At 39.5% G+C, this 25,149-nt stretch overlaps 1 protein-coding gene across 2 annotated transcripts; it reads left to right on the top strand.

Moving 5' to 3' along the window:
- Window positions 1–1,238: 1,238 nt before the first annotated feature.
- On the top strand, window positions 1,239–25,149 carry FAM204A (family with sequence similarity 204 member A). Of its 2 annotated transcripts, none has more exons than XM_028730115.2 (8): window positions 1,239–1,339; window positions 4,228–4,493; window positions 5,680–5,770; window positions 8,530–8,566; window positions 8,952–9,051; window positions 10,983–11,072; window positions 24,372–24,478; window positions 24,798–25,149. In XM_028730115.2, the coding sequence occupies exons 2-8, from the start codon at window positions 4,230–4,232 to the stop codon at window positions 24,847–24,849; spliced, it is 741 nt and encodes a 246-aa protein (XP_028585948.2). In that variant the 5' UTR covers window positions 1,239–1,339; window positions 4,228–4,229; the 3' UTR covers window positions 24,850–25,149. The 2 variants fall into 2 exon arrangements, with proteins under 2 accessions (XP_028585948.2, XP_028585946.2); XM_028730113.2 differs by lacking the exon at window positions 1,239–1,339 and adding an exon at window positions 1,606–1,729.

Genomic DNA, 25,149 nt, shown 5'->3' with positions numbered 1-25,149 from the left:
CTGCCAGAAGGAGGTGTACCATCCAGCCATCTTAGGGACTCTACTCCAGATTTGTGTAGGGTTTACTCCTTAGCTTTTTCATCTTCTGAAGGCAGTGGAGGTTTAGGATCAGAGTTTTCATTTTCCTATATGGACTGTAGTGAGTGCTAAATAAGCATGTTGCCCAGTAGCAACAGCACCACCATAGGCATGATCAACTCTCATTTTTTCCCCTTGTTGAAAAATGTGGTCTGGTTTGCTAATGTTCTTTTGTGTATCACACACTCTGCTACGGCGCAGGTGGGTGGATTAAAGTGCATACTGGCACAGATGTATGATTTGCACAACACCCTGCCTTTTTATCGTTTGTGGCATTAAAATTTCCAGTAGCAGCATTAATAACTCCACAGCCTGTGCTTTAATTACGGTGCTTTGTTTTGTGTTTGGGAGAATTCATGGCACATGACTCTTTCACTCATATAAATGATTGTTTGAATGAATACCAAGACCAGAATTTAAAATGAGAAAGGATGTTAGCTCTACTGACTTCAATAAATAGATCAGACACCAAGCATTTAAGATACGTGGACTACTGTTGTGGCCAATTTGAACTAACAATTGTATGTTTCTGTGTATGTGTTGAACTGGTGGGTCCAGAGTGTGGAGAATGTGTCATTAAGTGCCTGCTACCTTTAAAGCGGAGGTTGTGCAACTGTTTCTGAAAAGACCACCCTGGATGCAGAAGCATTTGACAATTGCCTCCTATTTACTCTCTTTTGGAAGAAAGTGCTTGAGAAGGTAGTGGTGGCCCAACTTTAGGGACTCTTGAAGGAAACCAATTATTTGGACCCATTAGCTAACTGGCCGCTCCTGGTGGTGATGGCAACGATGTTTTGAACATCACCAATGCAAAAGGCAGCCTGTAAAAGTTCTTAAAGCTCTCTCGGCTGTCTTCACCAGTTGATTTTTTAATTTCTTTTCTTCTCTGCTTCATCATCATCGCACCTCCTGAATTTCACCCTTAAAAACAACAACACCGGTCCTCGTTTTTGAATTTCGGGGGTGCAATGTATCGAAAAGAAGCTGCTTTCTTTATCTGAATGGTTTACACCAGCTCCTCTGTCACTTTCACCTCACGCCTGAAAGGCTACAGAAACGAAACCCGGAAGTTTTGTGAGAAAGCTATTAGGACTGCAGCCTTTGGATCGACAAACCCCACCCCTCCCCGCTTCGGCGGATGGTTGCTATGGGGACCGCCGAGCCGAGGAGCGCGGATTGGCTGAGGGGCGGAGCCAGTTCTTTCGAGGGCGGGCTGTGCGAGGGAGTTTCAAGATGGCCGCGATGTAAACAAGTGCGGGGGGTAAGTGAGGCGAGAAGAGTGAGGCGCCGGCGGCGGTTCTTCTCCGGCCTGTACGACGTTATTGGGGCAGAGTTTTTGAAGGGAGGCCGGGGGAGCTTTCCTCCTCAGGTTGGCCGAGGGAGGCTGTGAGCTCTTCCTCTCTCCAGTCGCAGGTTTACGCGCTTTGTAGAAGTCCCATAGAGTTCAGTAGGGTGTGCTCCCAGGTAAGGGAGGTGGGCGATTGTGAAGCTTGCCTTGCTTACGAGTAGTATGCTGCCAATAAAACGGGTGCTTTTTTCTCCCATGCCAGTCCCTTTTCTTGCACTTTAATGACAAGGCAGTGCAAATCGCCAGCACCGAAGATCGCGCCAGGCAGGAGGAGCCCCATAACGGCACCTGCCCTTCTCGAAGGTAGCTTTGTGGTTTTACTTCCAGCCCTGTAGAAAGGGCATGGAAACTCTCGTGAATCGATCGCCACAGTCTTAACCGGGCTCCTAGAATAACGTATTTCACAGCACTGCAGAGAGGTGCTGCATAGAAGATGCAACCCTGAGCTGTGCCTGTTAGATAGGAGATAGGGAATCTGGTCCTCCAGATGTTTAGTATTTATTTATTGAATTTATATACCGCCCTATACCTGGGGATCTCAGGGCAGTTCATAGAATAAAATCAAGATATAAAACCACAAAGTACCTAATAAAACTAAAAACAACAACCCAATAGCACCCCCCCCCCCATTTTAAAAGGGCATAGGATGTCAATCAGATCAACCAAAGGCCTGGTTAAAAAGGAATGGTTTTGCCTGGCGCCTAAAGGTTTATAATGAAGGCGCCAGACGAACTTCCCTGGGGAGAGCATTCCACAGATCGGAAGCCACTGCAGAGAAGGCCCATTTTCATGTTGCCACCCTCCGGACCTCTTGAGGAGGAGGCACACGAAGGAGAATGTTGGGACTAGCATGGCCAAGGCTGAAGGATGGTGAAAGCTGCAGCCAAGCTACATCTGGAATGTTAAGAGGTTCCTCCACCCCGGATTAGGCCAAGATTAGATGCTGAATCTATGGCAGGAAATGTTTTTATTTTATTTTATTTTGCAAGTTTTAAAGAACAGCTAGTTGTTACAGCTGCATTCTTAAGCTTAAAATCCTGTCTTATAGCTGGGGAACTCTGAAGTTCAGAGAGATACAGCTGGACATGGATCAGGGAAAATAAGCGTACAGAGGATAGTAACTTAGCTACAGTCCTAACCTCATTTACCTGGGAGTAAGTCCCGTTGAATTCTGAGTTAGGAAATGGTCATGAGTTAGGAAATGGTCTGTTAGTTTAAGTACAGCTCCTTCAGCAAGAAAACCAGGCCCTGTGCGTTTTTATTGAGAGGTGAACCTCGCTGGCTTCAGTAGGCCTTACTCCTAAGGAATGGTGTACAGTATATGATTGCACAGAATCCAACATATTAAGACATAGTAGAGAGTAAAATGAACTTCAAACAGCACAGATATCCACGTATACTTCCAACATTTTACAGATACAAATTAGAATACTCCTGAATATAAGTGTGCGACACCAGAGACTGAGAATCTGCAGCAGAGTGCCTTTTCTTCATCATATTGCAGGAAATAAAAACATAAACATGGTGTTTATTTCATAAAATTTATACACTGCTTGATTGTTAGCACTCTCAAAGTCATTTACAAAAAGATAAAATGAGAAAATCAAGAAAAAATTACATGCAGCAGAAGTGGAAAATGCAAAATCTGTTCTGGGGATTATTAGGAAATGGAATGAAAATAACTGGTTTATCATATCTGCTGTTGATGACCTTCATCTGATGCCAGGTAGAGTGGCCTACAACCTGCCATTATTCACAGAGTTGGCATCTTGATAGAACCGAAGGGAGAAGCCACCAAGAAGCCCAGGGAAGGCTGCTGTGTAGACAGTGCCCTGACTTATGAAAGCCACCTGAGAATGGGCAGCCCCCAGACATCTAATGGAAAAAATGAGGGCCATTTGTACTATGCACAGCTTTGTGCTCTGTTTTTAAGGCTGGGGTGGGTGGCTGCTCAGAAGGAAACAGCTCTCATCCTTCTCCTGGTATCAGATCCATAGAAAAGCAGGAGGAAGAAGATCAGGGTGACTTTATAATCCTGTTCCCAACTGGCAAAAGGGAGCATTGAGTGGCAGACAGAGAGTAGTGTCGCTGGTCAGGACAGGATACAGTTGGCAGCATACCCTGCCAAACCTGGCTTATTTGAAAATCTGTTTGTGGCCACATTTGGAATACTGTTTTTTCACCCAATCTCGAAAAACATACCCAAATGAAGAAAGTTTAAAGCATCTGATCTAATCCTGGGGTCCCCAGTGCTGCACCAGTGGGCAGTCTCATGTCACTACTATAAGTATATTTGACTTATGGGTCTTTTCTTTTGCCCTTACACATGTGCCACTGCCACACACCCCTGCCCCGGTATCATACAGTTATGGATTATGGCTGCCAGACCCTGCCAAAATTCATCATCATAATATACATATAAAACCACTGCTCAGTGTAGTTGCATAAACTGCCTGTTTGATAAACAGTAAGATGTTGGACATTAATTCTAATAAGCCTGTGTAAGCCACTTAAAACTTCAAATAAAAAAAAATGATTATTTTTGTAATATTGTATTTTTCTAATTCTCTTTTTATGTCCAAAGGATTTGTTTTCACATTCTGTTTCCTTGGATCTTAGAAAATCTGAATTCACTTTGACATTGATGAATGAATAGTTAAGAAGTAAGATGCACAAGAAGTTCTGACTCTGTTTTCATTGCTGCTGAAGAGACAGCAAAAGCCCTAAAGACATTTTAAATAACTTTGTTAAAGATTTTTCCACAGTGATAATGTGTATGTTATCTTTCATTATGTACCTAGAGATGTGGAGTGGACTGTTACCTCCTGGTGTGAATGAAAGTGATGTTGACACGAGTTCTGATGATGAAGGAACATGGGATGGGCCTGGGCCTGAGTCCATCTTAAAAGAGAAAAGAGAACAAAAGGATTTGAAAGGCGTTCTGTCTTCTAGCTCTGAGATTCAGGAACCTGAAAGTATCACTGAAGGCAATCCTTTTACAGCAGTGGCAGATGAAGGACAGGAATTCCAAACATGTCCTTCTGGAGTTTCATTAGATATGTGGAAAGTAGGTATGATTACAACTCTGCACATGACTGATACTGTGTTTGGTGTAGTAGCTCTTGTAGCTGATGCTTACGTAGGTAATCATTTTTGAAAGAACAGGTTGAAACAAGAAGTAAAATTATGTTAAATTGAACACAGTCTCCATATTAAGCTTCTTCACCTATGGAGAAGAAACTTCTGGGTTTTGTTTTAATATCATTGTCCAAAAGGTTGCTCACTTAAATAGGAATGGAGGGAGGTGTGATGATTTCTCAAGATGTGTGCTGGTGTTACCATGGTTTATCAAGTTCTGGTTTTGCGTCTGGAAATCATGTATGGAAACTTGAGGCTTGATTTAGTAAGCAGGTTTGGCTACTGTCTGTTGATCTTTATCAAAGTTTCCTAAAATGCACACTCTGCCATCTCCTTTGCTATATCTTCCAGCAATTATAACCTGACCATCCTTGAGTATTCGTACTTTGTTTTTCAACATATTTCATATTTGTTTTATATCTTCTCCGAGTCCAGAAAACAGCTCAAGCAATTCTGCATGTCCAAATGGATTTGGGAATTAGGTATTTGAAGCAGCTGCTCCTCATGCCATATAATGAACACTTTTCACACCTGGAGGGGTTCAGAAGCAGTTTATGATATGGCATGGTGAGGCAGTCTGTTTTTCAAAGAAAAAAAAGTAAATCTCCTTGACTATGCCCAAACCTTTAGGTATGCTAAGGGATCTTTTTGGGTTCCAGCCTTTATGCAGAAGGTTGAATTTGACTCCGAAAAATATGCCTGCATAGTTAATTCAGGAAGTGGAATAAATCACATAGAGATCTGTGTAGACTGTCAGTGTAGTCCTGAGGCGGCTTGCATGTGTTGAAGCTGAGTTAACTGCATAGAGATGCTGTGCATGTATTGTTTTTCCTTTTCACTGCCATGTCATTAACAGCATACACATTTCCCTTGCACTCATGCAGCAGTTACCATGAATAAGGAAGTCCATGTTGCTTGGGAGTTCCCTGTCCATTTTAGGGTCTGCGGGCTCTGATCCTTGCCATTTTGGACCTTTGAATGCAGCTTGCTTCTATCGAGAGTGTTTTATACAGTAGATTTCTGAAATAAGTTGATTTTGTACATTCAGTGACTTCACTGTAAAAGCAAACAAAAGAACACAGTGTTTCTCAGTATGTGTTTTTCTCTTTCAACAGAAATTTCAGAGCCTGCAAAAGAAAAACTTTGAAATGAAAATCCAAGTCAGTCAGAGTGACAGGAGGGGAAAGAGAAAGCGTTCCAGAAAAGGTGTTCTGCTTTATTAACAGAAGTCTTGGGAAATGTTGTTGTTTAATAGCTGAAAACATTGTGCTTAATTGAGTCCAAAAATGGTTAAAGCACGGATAAGGTGGCGGTAGTGACAACGCATATGTTGTGGAATATTGAACTTGGGGATTTTTCTATAATTTGGTTGTGATTCAGAGGTATAAAACATAAATAACATTATTTGTTATGGTCAGGATCCAGAGAACACAACTAGTTCCAGGTATCCAAAGGACATCTTTCCAGAACAGCAGCGCACATGCCACAAGCAGATTATTAAATCTGAGAGCAATTTTAAAAGCAGTTTGTAGTAAGGCAGGAGGGACTATACTTCAAAGAAAATGCCAAAGGCCTTTGGGCATGTCAGAAATAGCTCTTTGAATCTTGGCCCATTTATGTAGTGCTGCTGTACAGTGTTTGTCATTTATTCTTTCTGCGACCGCATTACATAGGTCATTCTAGTTTTATTGGAGAACCAAAGCGAGAGAGAGTGACTTGCCCACAGACTCCCAGTTGACTGAGCAGGGATTTAATTTCAAGTTTGGGTCTTGTACACTACTCCTAATTAAACCCCAGTGGTTCTCATGTGTATTTTTATTCTTAGGCAATTCAGCATTTTAATTATTAATGCCTTTTCAGGGTGGCATTTGAACTAGCGCTTAGGTTTTTGTAGATTACTATGTGATTCAGCTCTCCAAACCTCTGTGCCCAAACCATCCTACTAAGCTTAGTTGTCTCCATCATAATTATTCTCTGTGGGAAAACTGGTTTATGCTCACATCTTGCCCCTTTGAAATCATACCTCTATGCATTAAAAAGCGCTCTGTTGGAGGAACTAGGCAGCAGCATGATGGCAGAATTGATGTGCTGATTGGGGAAACGAAGAAACTTAGTCCATGTACCACCACCACCACCAGGGAGATGTCTTTGGGTTAGGGCTGGTACACTGAGACATGTTTAACTGAAGCCAGTAGAACTGACTTCTATATAAATCATTTGGATCTGAGTATGAAGGGGTTGTGTAGATCAGTAAGAATAACATCAAATAGTTATTTTGTACCACAGTAAGAATAATATCAAATAGTTATTTTGTACCACAGTAACAATAACATCAAATAGTTATTTTGTACCACAGTAATTATACATGTAAGTTCCACAGTTGACTAGAGCTTATTCTCAGTTGTGTATGCTTTGGATATCTATTTAAGATACAGTGGTACCTTGGTTGTTGAACTTAATCCATTCTGGGAGTCCGTTCAACTCCCGGAACCATTCAAAAACCAAGGTGTGCCTTCTGATTGGCTGCAGGAGCTTCCTACACTCAATCGGAAGCCACAGAAACCGCGTCTGGAGTCCAGCTTCCAAAAAATGTTTACAAACCAGAACACTTACTTCCGTGTTTGCGGCGTTTGGGAGCCGATTTGTTCAGGAGCCAAGCGTTCAACAACCAAGGTACCACTGTACAATGAGAATAGTACAGTCTCAATCCAGTCTGATGCAGTTGTAGCACTATATACAGAGGGATTCCAGTGGAATATAAGACAGTCCTGTTCTCCTCCCCTCTCTCCACAGCATGCACGTACAGCTACTCAGACCAAACTGTTTGTTATATGTGTATTGGAGGTGTGTATAGACCTCCAATTCCCTGTAAAATCAGACACATTCCAGCACATTGCTATGGATGTATGTGCACCTCTGTAGAAAAGGGAGAAATGAGATTATATTGTGCTCTGTGACAGGGGTGACCGTCCAGCCCCCTGGGGGGGGGGGGGAGGCATCAGCTATTTTTTCTGACCTTAGTGAACCTTCTTCCTACTTGCCACTGTGCTAGAACCACTGTTCGCTGTAAAAAAATAATAATTGTGGGTGTTACCAGAAGTGCATAGAATAGTTGCTGCACTGCCTCTTTCTTATTGAGTGCACTTCCACCACACTTACCTCTGCCTATTAACCTCTGCCCTTGGTGCTTCCTGTAGCTTTGCTCCCAAAGAGATGTGATCTCTGACTGGAGCAGCCAAAGCATGAAATGACAGGAAGCCAATCAGATATGAGCTGTGATGGGAGCAGCCAAAAGCCAACAGCAGAGGGAGAGCCAGAGGTTGCCTGAAGCAATGAGCAGAGGGAGAATTTGTGAAAGATTGCCTGTTTAGAAATGTTGCAATATTGGTTCCAGAGACGCTCTCCTTATGTGAAAATATGATATCATTCCATCAGACTGTGTAAGAAAATTAATGATTTGGCAGATGATAATAGTTGTATTGGAATTTGTTTTCTGTTCATCAGCAATTGATGAGACAACTGACATAGCCAACACTGGCCAGTGGCAATTTTGTGCATGGAAATCTCATCAGATTTTGAAACTAGAGAGGACTTGCTCGTTTTGTGGCAGCAATGAGTGATGCTGCCAAAGGAGAAGATACTTTTCAGAAAGTTATGTCTGCAGTCCAATAGATGGAAGCTGATGTTTAACAACCTTAGTGGCCTTGCCATAGATAGAGCACCAACCATGGCGAGAACTCAGAAAGGATTGTTTGCCCTTATAAAGAAAGTAATAGAGTGCTATAGTGGTGACACAGGTGAGTTAATTGTGTGTCACTTCATTACTCACTAGGAGAACTTGTACACAAAACTTGCATCTGAGATGTGTGATAACAACAGTTGTTTCATGTATTAAATTTACTAAAAGTCAGAGTGAACAGGAATTTATAACAAATACAATAACTTAAAGTACTTTCTTTCTTCAGGTAAATTAAAAAAGAAAAATGAAGAAACAACTGAAAGGTATTTAAGAACTTTCTGTGATTTTAAATTTATTTTACAAGTATAATGAAATAAACATAACGTTAAGTTACAGTGAATTTTACTTTTGTGCCTTCAGTATATGAGGGATTATGGCCTATCTAATCAAAATATATGTACATATTTATATTTAGTGATATCAGGCTAGACTTCCTTAGTTAAGATGCCCTTGTATATCAAAAGTACAAAAGTAACAAATCTTGATTACAATCTAACTATGTAAAAATTTCAAAATATCAAATGTGTAGAAGCAGCGTTTTATTCTAAATACGTTCTTTAACAGGACGTTTTAATACATGTTTCAATAATGCGTGTTTCTTTTCAAATGAAATAATAATCTCCTGAAAATGTTTTTTCCCCTTTGTAGCCCACAATCCATAAAAGAAAGCCCGTTGGAAGAGCTTACTAAGTATTTTGGAATCAATGATAGGTTTAAATCAATTTCAAGCAAGGAAGCCCCTCCAAAGGTGACTTACTATACCAAACTCCTAACTTTAATATGTATACTTTGTTATTTTCTGAATAAAAAAATAGGCATAACTTACTCATACCTTTGATATGCTTTCTTCCAAAGTTACTTTCTGAAGAGCATTTCTCTCTTTCTCTGGAATGTTATATTTGCCACTTGTGTTTTCCAAGCAATTGTTCACATCAAGCAAATACAATAGTACCTTGGTTTACAACCATAATTCGTTCCGGAGGTCCGGTTGTAAACCAAAACAGGTTGTAACCCAAGGCGCGCTTTTGCCAATGGGGCCTCCCCCCCCCCCCCCAATTGGTTGTAATCCAAAAAAAAGACACACACTTTTGGGTTTGACGTGGTTGTAATCCAAAGCGGTTGTAATCCAAAGCGGTTGCAAACCAAGGTACCACTGTATCACAAAACACTTTTTAAAAAATGTTCTTCATTATGGTATTTGTCCAGCTGCTGGAGTTGATGTCTACCTTACAACTGCACCCTCTGGCCTGGAAACCTTTGTTTCCCAATCCTAGATTACGTGAGACGCTGTGGTTACTGTATCTAAAGACTGTCAGCAGTCAGCAGTGTTTCATAGATGCGCTTCAGACGTATTGTAGAGGAGATGTTGGTGTTGCTTTAAGTATTTGTGAGTCAACCAAGATTCAGACTGAAATTACAGAAAAGTAGAAAGATCTCCATCTTCATACAAAAACAAACAAACACCAATATTTTTTTCTTACAGAATAGTCCTTTACAGTGCTATCTTATAAATGTCTCCCCAAAAGTAAGTCCCATTTAGATAAACAGAGCTTGCTCCCAGAGAAATGGATATAATATTGAAATCAATGGGACTAAAGCAAACTTAACTTCCTCTCGATCCAGCCCATCTATGGCCAAAGAACTTTGTTCCATTTGGTGTGTTTGGAATGGGAGTGTAAGACTTTGAGTCAAGATGCCCTGGTAATAAATAACACTTTACTTCTGCTAGCCTTACATTATTTGTGTTGCATCTTACAAAAGCCCTAGAATGTTTATTAATGATCAGTAGCAAATTATTTGTTTTCTGCTAGCAATAGAGAACAAAATAGATGGAGTGACTAGCAAATGTATGTAAAAATAAATGTAAGCAAACTGAGATGCAGTGAATATCTTCTTAATTGGAAGATGACATTCTTCTAGTAAAGTCTTGACACATCAACTTGTAATCAGCATTCTATTTCCTTCCCCTCCCCTCAGATATATTACAAATAGAGTGTTCAAGAAAGATGAACCTAGAGTTTCAGGGCAGAAATCTATTACATTATTATTATTGCATTCATTAGTGGGCCTTCATTTGTAAATGTTAACTCAAGACAAGTTAGGATTTGCCTGTGTTATTAAGGCTCATTCTTATTGCTTGTTTTTAGAGATTAAAAATGTAGTCCTCTCTTCCTTTATAGTTGACAATTTGCAGGCTTGGATTCAGTAATATGGTAAAATAGTGAAGTGACAGCATGCCAGAATTCGTTTTTTGGATAAAGATAAGATCTAAGAATTGTGAAGATGCAGTGGTAATTGGCATTCTTCATATATTTGACACATACACATATTCAGGGAAGCTCCAGGGATGGAACAGATAAGTCAGATATTGAGATAAAATTTTATTGTGACAGGCGTAAACTAGCCCATGTAATTTTTTTTAAGTGCTGTATTTATCCAACACATAAGGTGGAACTAATACAATGATTTCTTCTCAAACAACCATTCTGTGAATATCTATGTACTTTAAACTACTTTCCAAATACATCCTGTATGCGATTTGTTACACACAGAAATTACAGCTCTGCAAGTGAATATGGTTTTGTACATATTGTGATACATTTCTCCTGAACGTGTTTTTGCAATGTCCAGTTGATATTCTACTGGGAACCTTCCTTTTTGTCTTGATATTTCTTCCAGTCTGGCCTCGAAATCAGCATAGACAGATCTTTGGCTGAAGGAGATATTGCACAAGCCGAGGAACTAAGTGATAGATTAGCTACTCGAGAGGTAGGTTGAGCTTTTTCGAATATCTTCACACAAGTCTTATAATGTGGATTAAAATATGGTTATGGGATTGTTTCTGTTTCCTAATCCTTTACTTCTTTTTAGGCAGCCCTTTTTTCAGCTATGGTATATGGGGGAAGGGGGTCCTTTGAGAAATGTTATGAATATAGAATGTTTTTGGGACAGACATGACCCTGAAGTCATTCAGGGGTAAAATAAGCCATGGAAACATACCCAGAAAGTAGCCATCTCTTTGGGACTTAACAGTTATTTTTATGTGACAGCAGGTCCTCACGCCTGTTGTTGCTGCTATTACATTTTAAAACTCCTCCTCCAGGGGGCTCAGGACAGCATACATGGTTCTCTCCCTTCCACCAACCATTTTATACCCACAGCAACTGTGCATACCTGAGAGATGGTGAAAGACCCTGAGTCACCCAGTGAACTCTATGGCTGAGTAGGGGGGTTTGAACCCAGGCCTCCACACTGCTAGTTCAAAATTTCACGTGCCTTTGAATAAATTGCTGTTAATACTCAAAGAGAAGGATTAAAAAGTATGGCATGTGGTATGGGAGCTGCCATTAGGAAGTGTAGGGAGGACAATACCACTGACCTGTACATAAAGGCCAGTTGATGCACCAGTCCTGAAAGACCTACATTGGCTCCCAGTACATTTCCGAGCACAATTCAAAGTGTTGGTGCTGACCTTTAAAGCCCTAAGCGGCCTCAGCCCGGTATACCTGAAAGAGCGTCTCCACCCCCATTGTTCAGCCCAGACACTGAGATCCAGCTCCGAGGGCCTTCTGGCAGTTCCCTCACAGCGAGACGTAATTTTACAGGGAACCAGGCAGAGGGCCTTCTCGGTAGTGGTGCCTGTTCTGTGGAACACCCTCCCACCAGATATCAAGGAAATAAACAACTATCTAGGAAATAAACAACTATCTGACTTTGAGAAGACATCTGAAGGCAGCCCTGTTTAAGGAAGTTTTAAATGTTTGATATTTTATTGTGTTTTTATTATCCTGTTGGAAGCCGCCCAGAGTAGCTGGGGAGGCCCGTCCAGATGGGCGGGGTATAAGCAAAGCTTTTTCTTTTTGGTATTGATTCAGGGTGCAAATGTGTGGTTTCTATAATGGTCTTACATGGGATGAAGAATGCTCATAGGTTTAGAAAAAGAAAGATCAGTTCAGCTGTTGACAAGCTATTTTTTCTGTGTGCAAGGAGCATTTTTAGAGGAGACCATTTAGGGCCCCATCGGTGACCTGGTGTGATGTGGTCCAGAAAAAGCTTTACTGTTTAATGCTATTCATTTTATAAAACTGATCCTAGTTTGCTGCATTTTTTATTGCAATTAATATCTTAGTAAAGGTAAAGGTACCCCTGCCCGTACGGGCCAGTCTTGACAGACTCTAGGGTTGTGCGCCCATCTCACTCAAGAGGCCGGGGGCCAGCGCTGTCCGGAGACACTTCCGGGTCACGTGGCCAGCGTGACATCGCTGCTCTGGCGAGCCAGAGCCACACACGGAAAAGCCGTTTACCTTCCCGCTAGTAAGCGGTCCCTATTTATCTACTTGCACCCGGGAGTGCTTTCGAACTGCTAGGTTGGCAGGCGCTGGGACCGAACAACGGGAGCACACCCCGCCGCGGGGATTCGAACCGCCGACCTTTCGATCGGCAAGCCCTAGGCACTGAGGCTTTTACCCACAGCGCCACCCGCGTCCCAAATTAATATCTTACACCTTAGCAAATAATTGTATGTTTTAAAGCTTATGGCAACCATTCACAAAAAGGTTAAGCTCAATTAAGCTGCTTTAAAATGAGTGGAACCTAAGCAATTTCTCCAATTGCCCCCTTTGTGAAGAAGAAACATGGCCAGTGCTGTAACACATGCTCTTGCTTCCCCATAATAATGTGTAGCAACATGTTTCAAGTTGGGATTCTATTTCTGGACATCAATGTGTGAGAGAGATAAAAAAGAAATAGTTTGAGGGCTTAGCTTAAAACAACACTATATATTAAACTTGTGCTATGAGCTCCTTTCCTCAGGGAAGCTTGCCTTTCTTTCCATTTTTTAAAAAATAATTCTGTAGTTATGAGAATACATAAGAGTTATGTTGGATCAGATCGGCATTCTGTTCCCACAATGACTAACCAGATGTCTAGGGGAAACAAACAGGACCTGCACTGGAGGTAATTCTAAAAGGACAATAGAAACAGCACCTGATAAGTAATGGGAGGACATTTGAAAGGGTAGGTGCCACCATGTGAAACCCTCAATTCTGACATCGTGCAGAGCAGACCTTATGAGATGGTATCTGCAGGATGTCTTCTACAGAACACAGTGACCTGTGTATCCTGGACCTAAGATGTAGATGATGTTGTACACTATTACCAGCACCTTGAATTTAGCCTGGTAGCTAATTGAGAGGCAGTGCAACTATTTCAGCAGCTGTCTATCATGGTGATATTCTGGACAGTGAGCAGCCAAGCAGACACATACGTATTTGTACTAGCTGTAGCTTGCAGGTCAACTTCAAGGTTACCAGCACATGGAAAAACACTGGGCATGCTATTCCAGTCCATAAACAACCATGACTGCTTTACCACCTAAAGCTGGCACAAGGAACTTCTAGCCACTGAGGTCACCTGGGTGAATAGTAACAGGTGGATCCAGGAACATCATCACAGCATGTATCTGCTCCTTCAGGGGGAATATGACCCCATCCAAAGCAGGTGGTTGACCAGTTATCCAGCCTTGGGAACTGTTTGCCCACAGTGCCACCATCCTGCTAGGATTCAGTCAGTTAGTTAGCTTTTATCCAACCCACCACTGAGTCCAGGCACTGGTCTAGCTCTCACATGGTATTTCCTAATTCAGATGTTACAAAGAAATAGAGCTGGGTATAATCAGACTAATAATACTTCACCCCAGAAGTTACAGCTGGCTCACATTTAGTGCTTGTCTCTTGGAGTTTGTTCAGTAAAAGGAACTTACCTTTCACTACTGGGTTTACTGAGCTTGTGCGTTGATGTGTAAAGAGCTAGTTCTTCTTTCCTTACCATACACCAAAGTTCCTAAATTTTAGAAATATACTCATTTGTCCTTAATATGTCCTTAACATGTGAAATTAAGGGCATTTGACTATATTTATTTCACACTAAGTTCACCATAGAAACAGATACTATAGGTGCCATTGACAAAGGGTAACTTACAACTAAAAGATATCACCCATTTTTATTTTCACACTAAATGAAAACTTGGGCTGACCTGTATTTGTGGGTACAGCTGTTTAACAGTGTGATGGAATATGTGTTCAATGGATGAGTGTTCTTTGGAAATCAGGTGTATAGGTTTTTAATCAGTGGTATTTTCTTTTTCAAGAAGCAGTAACTGGAACCTGCTGATAAAGCCTTTGCTTTGAGGCACAGATCCCAGAGTCCTTAAAGCTGTTTCCTCCCTTAATAAGTGAAACTAATTTTTGATGTATAACATTTATAAGCCTGTGAAACTGATAGAACAGCATCAGTATTGGGGAGGAGGAGGAGAGCCAAAAATAAAAAAGATGGCTAAGAAGAGGCTATGAAAACATGCTTTTAAAAGCTAGGGAATGCCAAAACATAGTCGTCTATCATTCTCTCACAGAGAGAACCAATTTTTATAGAATGGGGTTGCCTCAAATAAAAAAGGGATGTAAAGAATGTACATAATCTAGAGCCAGGCAGTGTAGAATGAACAATATATATTTTTGAGATATGGGCAATTATTTGGCTCTCTGCAATGGGGCACTTGTTGCAGTTGTATTTGGGTGCAGGCAGTTATACTGCGGTACTGCTCTATTGTTTTTCAGGTGTTTAGTGTTCTGTTGATGCAATAGAGTGTGTCAAGAAATGGTTTGATATCCATAGGGATGTGGGTATCTGCCTGCAGACACTTGGAAGTGTCTTAACTGTAAACTGTAAACTTCTCTCGGGACCTTCTGGTATCATCTTGAATTGTCTTGCTAATTTCTATTTCTCCCTGAGATTATAGGATCACGGTGGACTTGGTTAAACTATCTGGTACACAGGCAGCAACCATTTTAGGCACGTCAAATTTATGCCCAATCACTGATGCATGAGTCCTTTTGGACCCAGATGAGAGGTGGCAGAACGGTGTGGGGCATCCTTGTATATGCTCTGCTGTCACCTGTGGGGGCCTGGGACAGAACTGCCACGTGAAATAACCGCCACCTGCAGTGTTGTCAGTGCCTAGTTATAACATGGATTATATTGTATAAGACTTGATTGCACCTGTTTGTGCTGGTAGAAATTTCAGTCATGTTCACAAAGCAAGGGAGCAAGATTACTGTCAGATTCATTGATGTTTCCATGTATGCCTCCAACATCAATAGAATGAAATTGTGGTAGCAGTTAATGAGGGACTTCATCAACTGCTGTTCAAAAATCTTGGTATATAATTCCTACTAGCTTGTCCCTGTTCTCATGTTTGATGACACTCTCAAAGAACTCTAAATGGTTGGTGAAACAAGACCCTTTGGAGAATCCATTCTGATTGTTCCACATTAAGGCTTGTTCTTCTATATATTTGAAGATTCTAGCTTTAGTAATGCTTTCCACCAGTTTACGTGAGACAGAGTCAGAAATAGTTCTCTGCGTAAAATTATCAGGTTTCCTTCATGATCAATATATTGTGAAACAGTTTCTTAAAATCCCTTACTTAAATCATAAAACAATATTCTTCAAATGTAATATGCAGGAATTTCCCCTTGAGGGTCAAGATGCACATGGTTCAGAGAACTGAGCTGGCAATGTAATTTTAATTGTTAATATTTTGTGAAAGTTGTGGGTTGTAGCCAGAAAGTCATATTCAGAGTAATAAAAATAAATGGACTTAGGTGTATTGAATACAGTGGGTCTAATCTTGAGTATGACTTAGTTGGATGCAACCCAGTAGGCTTAAAACTTTGCTTTGATTTCATGTGCTATTCTTGTTTATAATGGCTTGGACTATGCTCACACAGCATGAATTACCCAACCTCTTCATCTGTGCTGCAGCCTCAAGCAAACCCCGAAAAGCTACTCTTGAGGGTCCAGAATGACATGAGATGAGGTGTAGGGAACTGCAGCAGGAAGGGGAATTGGTGGGAATTAGAGGCCACCTTAAATCTATGAAAGTGTCTTCTGCGTGTGCAAATTCACTTTTGGATCCAAGCCAAAGTTAAGAATGCAGAATAATTAAGCTATAGCTAAATTATGTGAGGTTTCTTGTTAATCTTGGGTGTCACAGAAAATCGTACTACAAATTATTCATTTACATAATTATTCCTTTGGACGTGCTAAGAAATTTAGAATTCCTGAATTATACTGGCCATATAAAAGATACCCCATTTTGCAACCTACAGAAAGGCTTTAACAAGTTGTTATTAATCAGTGTAACTTTGATTAGTTTAAATTAAATAGATTGTTAAAGAACACTTTTACATCTCCGTGAAAACCTCCTGACTCTCTGGGCTGCTTAACAATTCATGTATTTAAATATTTTCTGAGTACTGTACAGGACTGACTATTAAATAATTTGAACACATTTTCTTTTAAGCAATATAGTCTGTGACCATTTTTTAAAAGCTTATACAGTAGCATACTTACATATCTGCTACTGATGAATTCCCCGCAGCTTAGGTCAGCAGGGCCCACCTCAAACAAATAAGTTTGGATTGGCCTCAAATCTCCTCTGCTCTATCACGTTCCTAATGTCTCCCCATAACCCCTCTTCCCAAGAGCTGGGGCTGGGCAGGGAAGGTAGAGCTGCTTTGCCCAGCAGTGTCCATTGCTGCAAGGAAGCATGGAGCTACAGTTTCCATTCTTCCTGAGTTATCACCCAGGCATTCAGCCGGAAGCCTCTGCTGTTGGGAAGTCTACCTGTTGGGAAGTGGCTGGGGAAACCCAGGCAGATGGGTGGTGTATTATTATTATTATTATTATTATTATTATTATTATTATTATACCTGCCACTGGTGCTATCTCCTTCATCAGAGTGAGGTCAAGAAAAAGGGGCTCCTGGTGGTGTGGATTGGCAAGGACTGATGGGGATGAATCTCTAGGAAGGCCTCCAGCAGCCAAGGTTTTTCAAAGATCCAAATGGAGCATACATAGCAGCTCAATTCCCAATACAGTGGAGCCTTGGTTCTTGAACTTAATCAGTTCCGGGAGTCTGTTCGACTCCCGAAACCATTCAAAAACCAAGGCGCGGCAGGATTCTGATTGGCTGCAGGAGCTTCCTGCACTCAAGCGGAAGCCGTGTCAAACGTTTGGCTTCCAAAAAACATTTGCAAACTGTAACACTTACTTCCGGGTTTGCGGCATTTGTTCATCAACTAAGCCGTTCGAGAACCAAGGTTCCACTGTAGTTGGAGAACTTCTCTGCTGCTCTGCTCAGAAGTGACTCATGATTCACAACTTGTGTAATTTTGTATGGCAAGCTTGATAACTCAGTGTAATCACTATAGCTTTAGTTTTCCTTCAGTATTTGAACTGTTGAAGAAAAATATTTTTATTAGTAGTGGTACTTTAATTCTTCTATCATTGAAATCTGAGTGGTTACTTGTTTACTATGTGTGAAAGATCTCCTGCCTGATCCACCCTCAAAATACTTAATATCAAAAGTTTTTCAGTTACCTTGTGACTTAGTTCCTTTGCTCTGTTTTGTAATAGTGCATTAAAATTAGGGCAATAACTTAAAGAGCCAAAGGCCCTGCCATTTCTGACTTTTCCTGTTCTATCATTCCATTTGTTCACCTAGTAGTTTGGGCCCTTTAGTGTAAGAGATTTCACAAACAATAATTTGTATGTTCTTGTTTTAAATTTGTTCAGATGATTCATGATGATAAATATTATTTTAAAGTGTTCAGTCATTCCTGTACTATAGCCAAACTAGTACGTTTACTCTTCCATCATTCTAAATGTGTTCGATTGATTTTTATTGCCCTATCTCTGATCCAGTCTGCTAATACTTAAATGAGCAGTCATTAAAAAAAAGGGGGGGGGTCAATTTTGATGATTGTGCACAGTAAGCATGTGGGTAGTGTTGTCTTCATAAGGTTTTCCTTCTGTACTTTTAAAGCCCCATTTTAAAGGGATTAATAGTTGTCAGATCCTACAGAGATCCTTATATTCAATGAACACATGGGGCAAAGTCTGGGAGTTATACCTACAGAAGATCCACTGAAAATGAATGGCTGGTGCTCTTTGCACAGTCTCTATAATTTATGCAGCAGATCAACTTCATTTCAGATTATTTTTCATAGACACAGTTGATACACTGTACAGGGAATGGATGTGTTGTTGGCCATTGCGAATAGAGTTGGCAGTTTCCGGAATCACATACAAAATGTTCGGTAATACTTTACGTGCTCAAAGAAATTAAAAATATATATTAAAAAATGTAGAACAACCGTGTACAATTTAGAAATGCCTTTTAATGTTAATGTGCTGGGGGAAATAAAGACAAATACAATATATTTGTGGCTAATTCTTCTGCCTTTCTAGTGAAGGTGTTTCTGAGTTTCTCTTCAATGAGGTTGTTTTCTCTTAACCTTTAGTATATGACAGGGGTTATCACCTAGGATTATATTCATATGCTCTCTTAATTATGTATATCTTCTTTTTAACAAACCTTTAAAAAAGATTTCAGATGTTACAAGTCTAATTAAAGAGACAAAGCACAGTTTATACTGTAGATTTTTTTCTGCAGTTCAATTAATCAGCATGTTTTCTCTTTTAATTAAAACCATTTTAGTAAATTAAAGCCCACAGCAAAACACATATATAATTTGTTTGTAATTAGCTCTTAATTGGTGGTAGTTGAAGCTTAGCACCCTTGGTTTCTTTCTTCATGATTGCCATTTTATTAGCAGCCAGTCATTAATTAATCTTTTTTTCTAATTAGCTTATAAAACTGTTGATGGCACATTATTGTAAATGTGATTTTAAGTTCAAAGCTTGTTAATAAGCTTTCTTACTTAGAAGAACAGAGATAAAGAAATTGCTGAAAACAGTACTACAGTTCTTTTTTTTTAAACAGCCTTTCTTACAAGGGGACTGTGTAAAACATCTAACAGCTTATGGTTAATTTTTAATGCTGTTTCTTATGAATGGAAGAAGTTACTTGCATATAAATATTTGAATCTAAAACAAAGCTCAAATATAGGAACAGTTTTTAATGTCCATGCTATATGACAGAGTTGTCCACATATACAGTAATTTGATGATTTAATACTCCTCTATAGAAACCCAACAAAGGTATTACAAAGTATTTTGTACTAGGAGTTGAACAAATCATTGACAGAAGACCATTCTCACTTGAAAATCCACTCAATATTCTTGTTTGCTTTATATAGTTAATATACATCAGCAATGGATAACATTCCACAACATAAAAGGGGAAAATCATAGCCGCAGGCAGAACCTGAAATAACTAGATTCATATTTGATGAGAAACTGTAATATAGTATTAAAAGGCTGTTTGGTTTCTCTGATAGACCACAGGATGCTTCAAGACTTGTTAGAATAGAGATGTTCTTTTAAAACCCCTTTGGGTTTAGCCTTTTATAGAACATGCCTACATATGACATTTCTGAATCCAGCCTTGAATGTCCTAGAGAGTATGTATTTTATAATGGGGTCTTTGAAATAAATCTTTATCTTTTGGTGGGCTTTCATTCCACCAGCCTAGAGGCTCAAGGTGGCACCCAAAAGGTGAAATAATGTATAAACCTAACCATCAAATGTAATAATACAAAATCTTAAAAGCAATACACAGCTCAAAACAGAGGCATCGGTCATTGGTCACTAAAGACCAGCCTAAGCAAAATAGCTCTGCATTGCTTCCGGAAGGAAGCCAGACGTACTCAGAGATGCTTCCAAGAGGAAATGAATTCCATGGCCAGGCAGTTGCTGTGCAGACAGCTTGCTCCCTTGCCCTCAATGTTCTAACTTGGCGCATGAACCATGAGAGCATCTTCAGCGGATTTCAAGGGCTATGGTGGGTCATAGAGGGTTCCCCTCCAAACATTTCATCAAGCATCTCAAGATTTATTTATTTTTTGTAGTGTTTCCTGAAGTTGCAGTAAACACATTTTGCAGCTTTTAAGATCGTATATTTTCCTCTCTCTCCTTCAACTTTATTTACTATTTCAAACTTCAGCCGTTCCTTTGCTGCTTCTTCTTCTTCTTCTTTTTAAAGGGTTTTATGATGCTGTGCAAGAAACACTAGAAAGGGATAGCTGACAAGGAAAAAATTAAAAATTGGATAAAAAGTAAATGAATAATGTCATATTACTAAAAAGATGAGAGGCTAATTTGTGCCGACTTTTTGCTAATTTTGTTCAAGCCTCAAAATGAGGAGCTGTCACCCGTTCTGTGTAGCACTGATGACAGTGCCAATGATCCATGAAATAAGCTGCCGCTGGCTTTGTTCTGATAAGAATGAACAAATCTGCACAATGTACGGCTCCCTGAATCTCATTTTCATACTTGCATGCAGGCTAAAAGAAATAAGCTGTTTGCAGGCTTGATTAATCAGACATTTGAGGGGGTTTTGTCTCTTTGATCTCTTTCGTCTCCTAGGTAACTTGCTTGACATTAATGTTGAGCTTGAGTAAAGACAATCAGGAATTGTAGACCAAACTGATATAAAAATTAAAGACCTTAGCACTTTAAGTACTTCAGTAATGGTTCTGCTTTACTTCAGAAAACATCTGTTTTCATTTAATTAAAGAACAAAAGCGAATAGCATAAATATTTTTCATAGAAACCTGTTATTCCACAAAAAAAGTTCTAAGTATGAAAATTGGTATTTTTTTAAAAAATATGTGCCTTCATATGGTTTGGCAAGGGATGAGGATCCAGGTATTCTTCATGGCTACACAGGTTTTTTTAAATGAAAAATAATGGATAGCAAGTTTGCCGTTATGCTGTATTAAGCTGCAAGAGCAAGATTTTTAAAATGATTATCTATGAACTTAAATTAGAATGAGTTTGCCCCCTAGAAAACTAACTTGATTTTAAAAGTTTGTCTCTGAAAAATGTGTACTACATTACAAGGATGAGCCATAATATCTACATTACTTCCCAATATGATTTACACACTTTAAACCTATAAAATTGAAAGGATTTTTTTTTAAAAAAAAAAATATGTCGCAGTGCGTTTGCTTGAGGTTATGCAGACGCTTTTACAAATCTTCCAAGTGGCTGTAAAGATGAATGCCTCAAGGGTCTAGCCAGGGCCCTGCTTTTCCAACCAGCTAAAGCCCTTATCTTAAATCCAAGCAAAGTACCATTAATCTTTTTGAAAGACCTTTTATGGCTTTTAATATATCCCAAATTAGAACATTTTACACCCTTGGTTCCTGAAATGTGGTGATAAAAAGCCTTTAGAGCTTAATTTTCCTTACTGCGTGCTCTGACCAATTTGCAGTTCTTTGTGATAATGTTTAGACACCTTAATTAAAATGCAGCAAAATATTGGATGTTCTATATGGAAAATGCTGATACTTTGACTACACAAGAAATTGTTGTATGTATTTTTATTCATGTTTTATTGCTTCTTGCAACATTGTATTTTGCTGTATTATCTGATGGCCTGAAACATTTTTTAAATAAATAAATAAATATAAAACCCATTGACCAAGATTTCAGGGGCTTCTGTTAGGAAAGGAAGTGAGGCTGTATGTGAGGGTGTGGATGGGAGGGCAGTATGCTTACACTTGAATCAGACATGGCTGTGTCTGATTTATTCGCTGCAGATTTGTCCTTTAGAAGTTGCATCAATGCAGTCCTTGCACAATAACATTAAGACTGCAAAATGGTTCTCTCTCCCGTTCTTTGCAATAGTACGGGCTGCTTTAGCCCATTCTAGAACCATGCATTGCCAAGTCTGTAAGTGTTGCTTTACTCCAAAGATATCCAAAGAAAGAGGCAGCAATCCAGAGAATTTAGCTGGCCTTATTAGTCAGGCAAACAAGTGCAAGCTAGCTAATAGTGGGTAAGCCACATCTGTGGTTACAGTGCCCAGATCAGGGTTAGAAGCTTGCGGGCCTCCTAAGTACTTGTGTGAGCTTTATAGTTGTTTAAAATGGCAGAAATTAATAAATGGGTGTTCTGGGATATAAAAGGGGGTATCGGGGCGGTTAAAAAAATACTGCTCTTCTTAAAAAACAGTAACTTTTTAGGCTTTGTGGTGCTTTATTTATTTATTTAAACAGCTTGATTGTAAGAAAACCTAAGCGGTTTCCAAAAATATAATTATATGTTATATGCTGGCAGGGTCTCAGTCATGTCAGCAAGAGTGCTGCAGCATTATACACTATCCGCAGCTTTCGGATCAAGCACAAGCCCCACATAGAGTGCATTGTAGTAATCCAACCTTAATGCATATTCCTAGATACCCAGTACTTAGGTTGCTGTATGAATACAAATCCTGAGCCGTGATGCTAATTATCTGCGTGCTAGTTAAAACATAGTTCATTCCTTGGGCAAGTTACTTCTCTATCCGCATTAATTTCTTCATTCCTCCCTGTTTTATTTATCTTTCAAATGTCCTACTTTTTTCAGTGATGTTGCTATAATAGTGTCAGTGACTTCACCCGATTTTTGGCATAGGTTTTGTCTACCTCTGAAGATAATCTCACCAAACTCTGCATGAGTGGTTCCTGGAGTGGAGGCAGCAATCTTTGTTTATATTTGAAAGCTGGGCACCATTTTGAATCAAGATGGTGGGGAAAAAATCATGACTTCACCAGATTTTTGACGTGAAGAATCCAGACTGACAAATTACACTATTTTAAAATCACAATATTTTTTAATTTCTAAAAGTTCCCAGGCACTCCCCACTAGTATGTGTATATATGGAATTAATAAATATACATATATTCATATGTCCATACCCCAAACCACACCGTTTCTCTCCCACACTCACCTCTGTTTCTTTCCTTTGGCTCCTGCTGTCCTCTGTCATATTCAAATGGCATTTTCAAGTTCAGAAGAAGCATGCCATAGAAATACCAGTTGCAGGGGCACAACAGCAGTGCTAGAGAGGGCTAGCTGTTGCTTTCATGCCATGTTTATGGGCTTCTCACTCTGGGAAACAGGATTCAAGACTTGATGGGTCTTTAGTCTAATCTAGCAGCACTCTTACATTCTTGTGGTACATCACTGGCAACTATGTAGGTTACCCCTGAGTTTGGTTAGTAACTTGACTGAATCATAGTCCCTCAACACATATAGAACCTCTCTTTGTGGATCAGTTGGATCCCAGCCACTGTATGTATTCCATCAGAGACTGGTTCTCTGATAACCCTGAATGAGTGGTCCTTGGATTTGTTTAGTGTAGGTTTAACTCACAGCTTAAAACTACAAGAAAAAGCTAACCTGCCATGGATTTGTTATCTATTGTCCTCGCCACACTGAACACATTTACTGAGAGAATCTGAATACTGAGATAAACTTTATTTGAATTTAATATTTCTGCTATTCAGAGCTGCTGGGGAAACCCAGCCAGATGGACGGGGTATAAAAAAATCATCATCATCATCAAATAGTATTTTTTCAGTTGATTTTCTTTTTTATATCTTTTTGTTGATGATGTTGACTTGTTGTTATTGTGACTGATCAAAAATATAATTTGGTTGTAGCTACTTTGTGGCCTCTAAAGGTGGAAAAGCAAAGTATAAATGTTTTGTGGAAATCAAATATCTGAAATGGTGGGGGGAATCATCTAAAAACCCAAGAAAATTGAGGGGATCCTTTTTCCTATGCCTATGAAAGCCTGGAAAGCCCTTGTGGTGTCTCCTAAGCACTCAATTTAAAAAGTATAAAGAAGGCATGAATAGTCATAACAGTATATCCATTCCTGCTCAACTTCTAGAGAACATGTGCTGAAATGAAACTTCACAGCAACTTTGACTCTAATAGAACAGCTATTATGTTGTTGTTTTTACATGATTATCCCACCTCATTTTCAAACTGTGCCAAAACTAATTTGATTTCCCATGATTTACATCATGGCAGTTGGCTGCTAGGCGAATAATGAACTTTTCTTTCACTGAAAATCAGAAGAGGCTTCACCTTCCTTCCACCTGTTGCTGAATATAATGTACCCAGAAATGTTCCATAGTAGATGCAAGACAGTTGAGTCAGGTACAAATGCTAAAAACGTCTCAGACAAAGCTGCTTGAAAGGGGCGTTCTTTTTGTCTCTCTTTAATTTCTCCTGTGAACTCACTTGCTTATGTTCTTCTCTCCTTAGCTCGGTGTGAAAATTTCCAAAGCTGTTGCTTGTCGAAATTTTGTGAAAACAAAGCAAGATGCAGAAGCTTGTCAAGAAGCCCGGAAGAAAAAGAAGCTTGCATGGGGGTGGGTCATTGGCCTTCTATATTTAAGACTAATAGAGATTCTGAGTAAAATGTTTTCTGCCTTCAGATTGGCTTCTACTAATCCTTGTTTGCTTAATTTGACCTTGGCTTTTTCCTTGAGTAGTGCATCTGCTTAATGTAGAGTCTTTACTACAGCTGATACATTATTCAAATGTTTATACTTTCCCTTTTGTGATTACTAGAGTATTAAAAATCTAGTTCCAATATAGCCATTGCTGGCTAAATGAAATTTGATTGAAAACTCCCTAAAGTGTACTTTGGTAGATACTGACATACATTTGTTTTTTGTTTTTTTCCAGGTTTGAAGCCAAGAAAAGATGGGAAACTAAAAGCAACATGGGATACATGTAGTTAGTTGTGCCTTGGAAGGGGTGGGGGGGTGACATTTAAATCTGAGGTGAAGTGTTTGTTAATATTGAAGATACATAAATTATGTTTTTCATTGGGTTTTATTTCCATTAGTTGTGCAGCTGGGGGAATCACCGTTGAGTAATTTAGGCTTGCATTCCATACTCTTAAGTATCTCTGGTATGTCTCGAATATACTCTCTTTCGCCCTGGAAACACATCCAATTTATTTCCTTTCAAATATTCTAAAGATTTAAATCTCTCGTTTGCCTTGTAACTATTAAAATACAGTCTAGAAAAAAAA

This window comes from Podarcis muralis, chromosome 6, assembly GCF_964188315.1.
Source record: "Podarcis muralis chromosome 6, rPodMur119.hap1.1, whole genome shotgun sequence".
Lineage (NCBI taxonomy): Eukaryota > Metazoa > Chordata > Lepidosauria > Squamata > Lacertidae > Podarcis > Podarcis muralis.
Note: the sequence above shows the minus strand (reverse complement) of the source record. Positions and strands in the feature narration are given on the sequence as shown.

Coding starts and splice junctions, on each gene's coding strand:
- FAM204A (XM_028730113.2), top strand. CDS start 1,648: ATGACAAGGCAGTGCAAATCGCCAGCACCGAAGATCGCGCCAGGCAGG. Junction 5,771..8,529: donor GAGAAAGCGTTCCAGAAAAG/GTGTTCTGCTTT, acceptor TTCTTTCTTCAG/GTAAATTAAAAAAGAAAAAT. Junction 8,567..8,951: donor AATGAAGAAACAACTGAAAG/GTATTTAAGAAC, acceptor TCCCCTTTGTAG/CCCACAATCCATAAAAGAAA.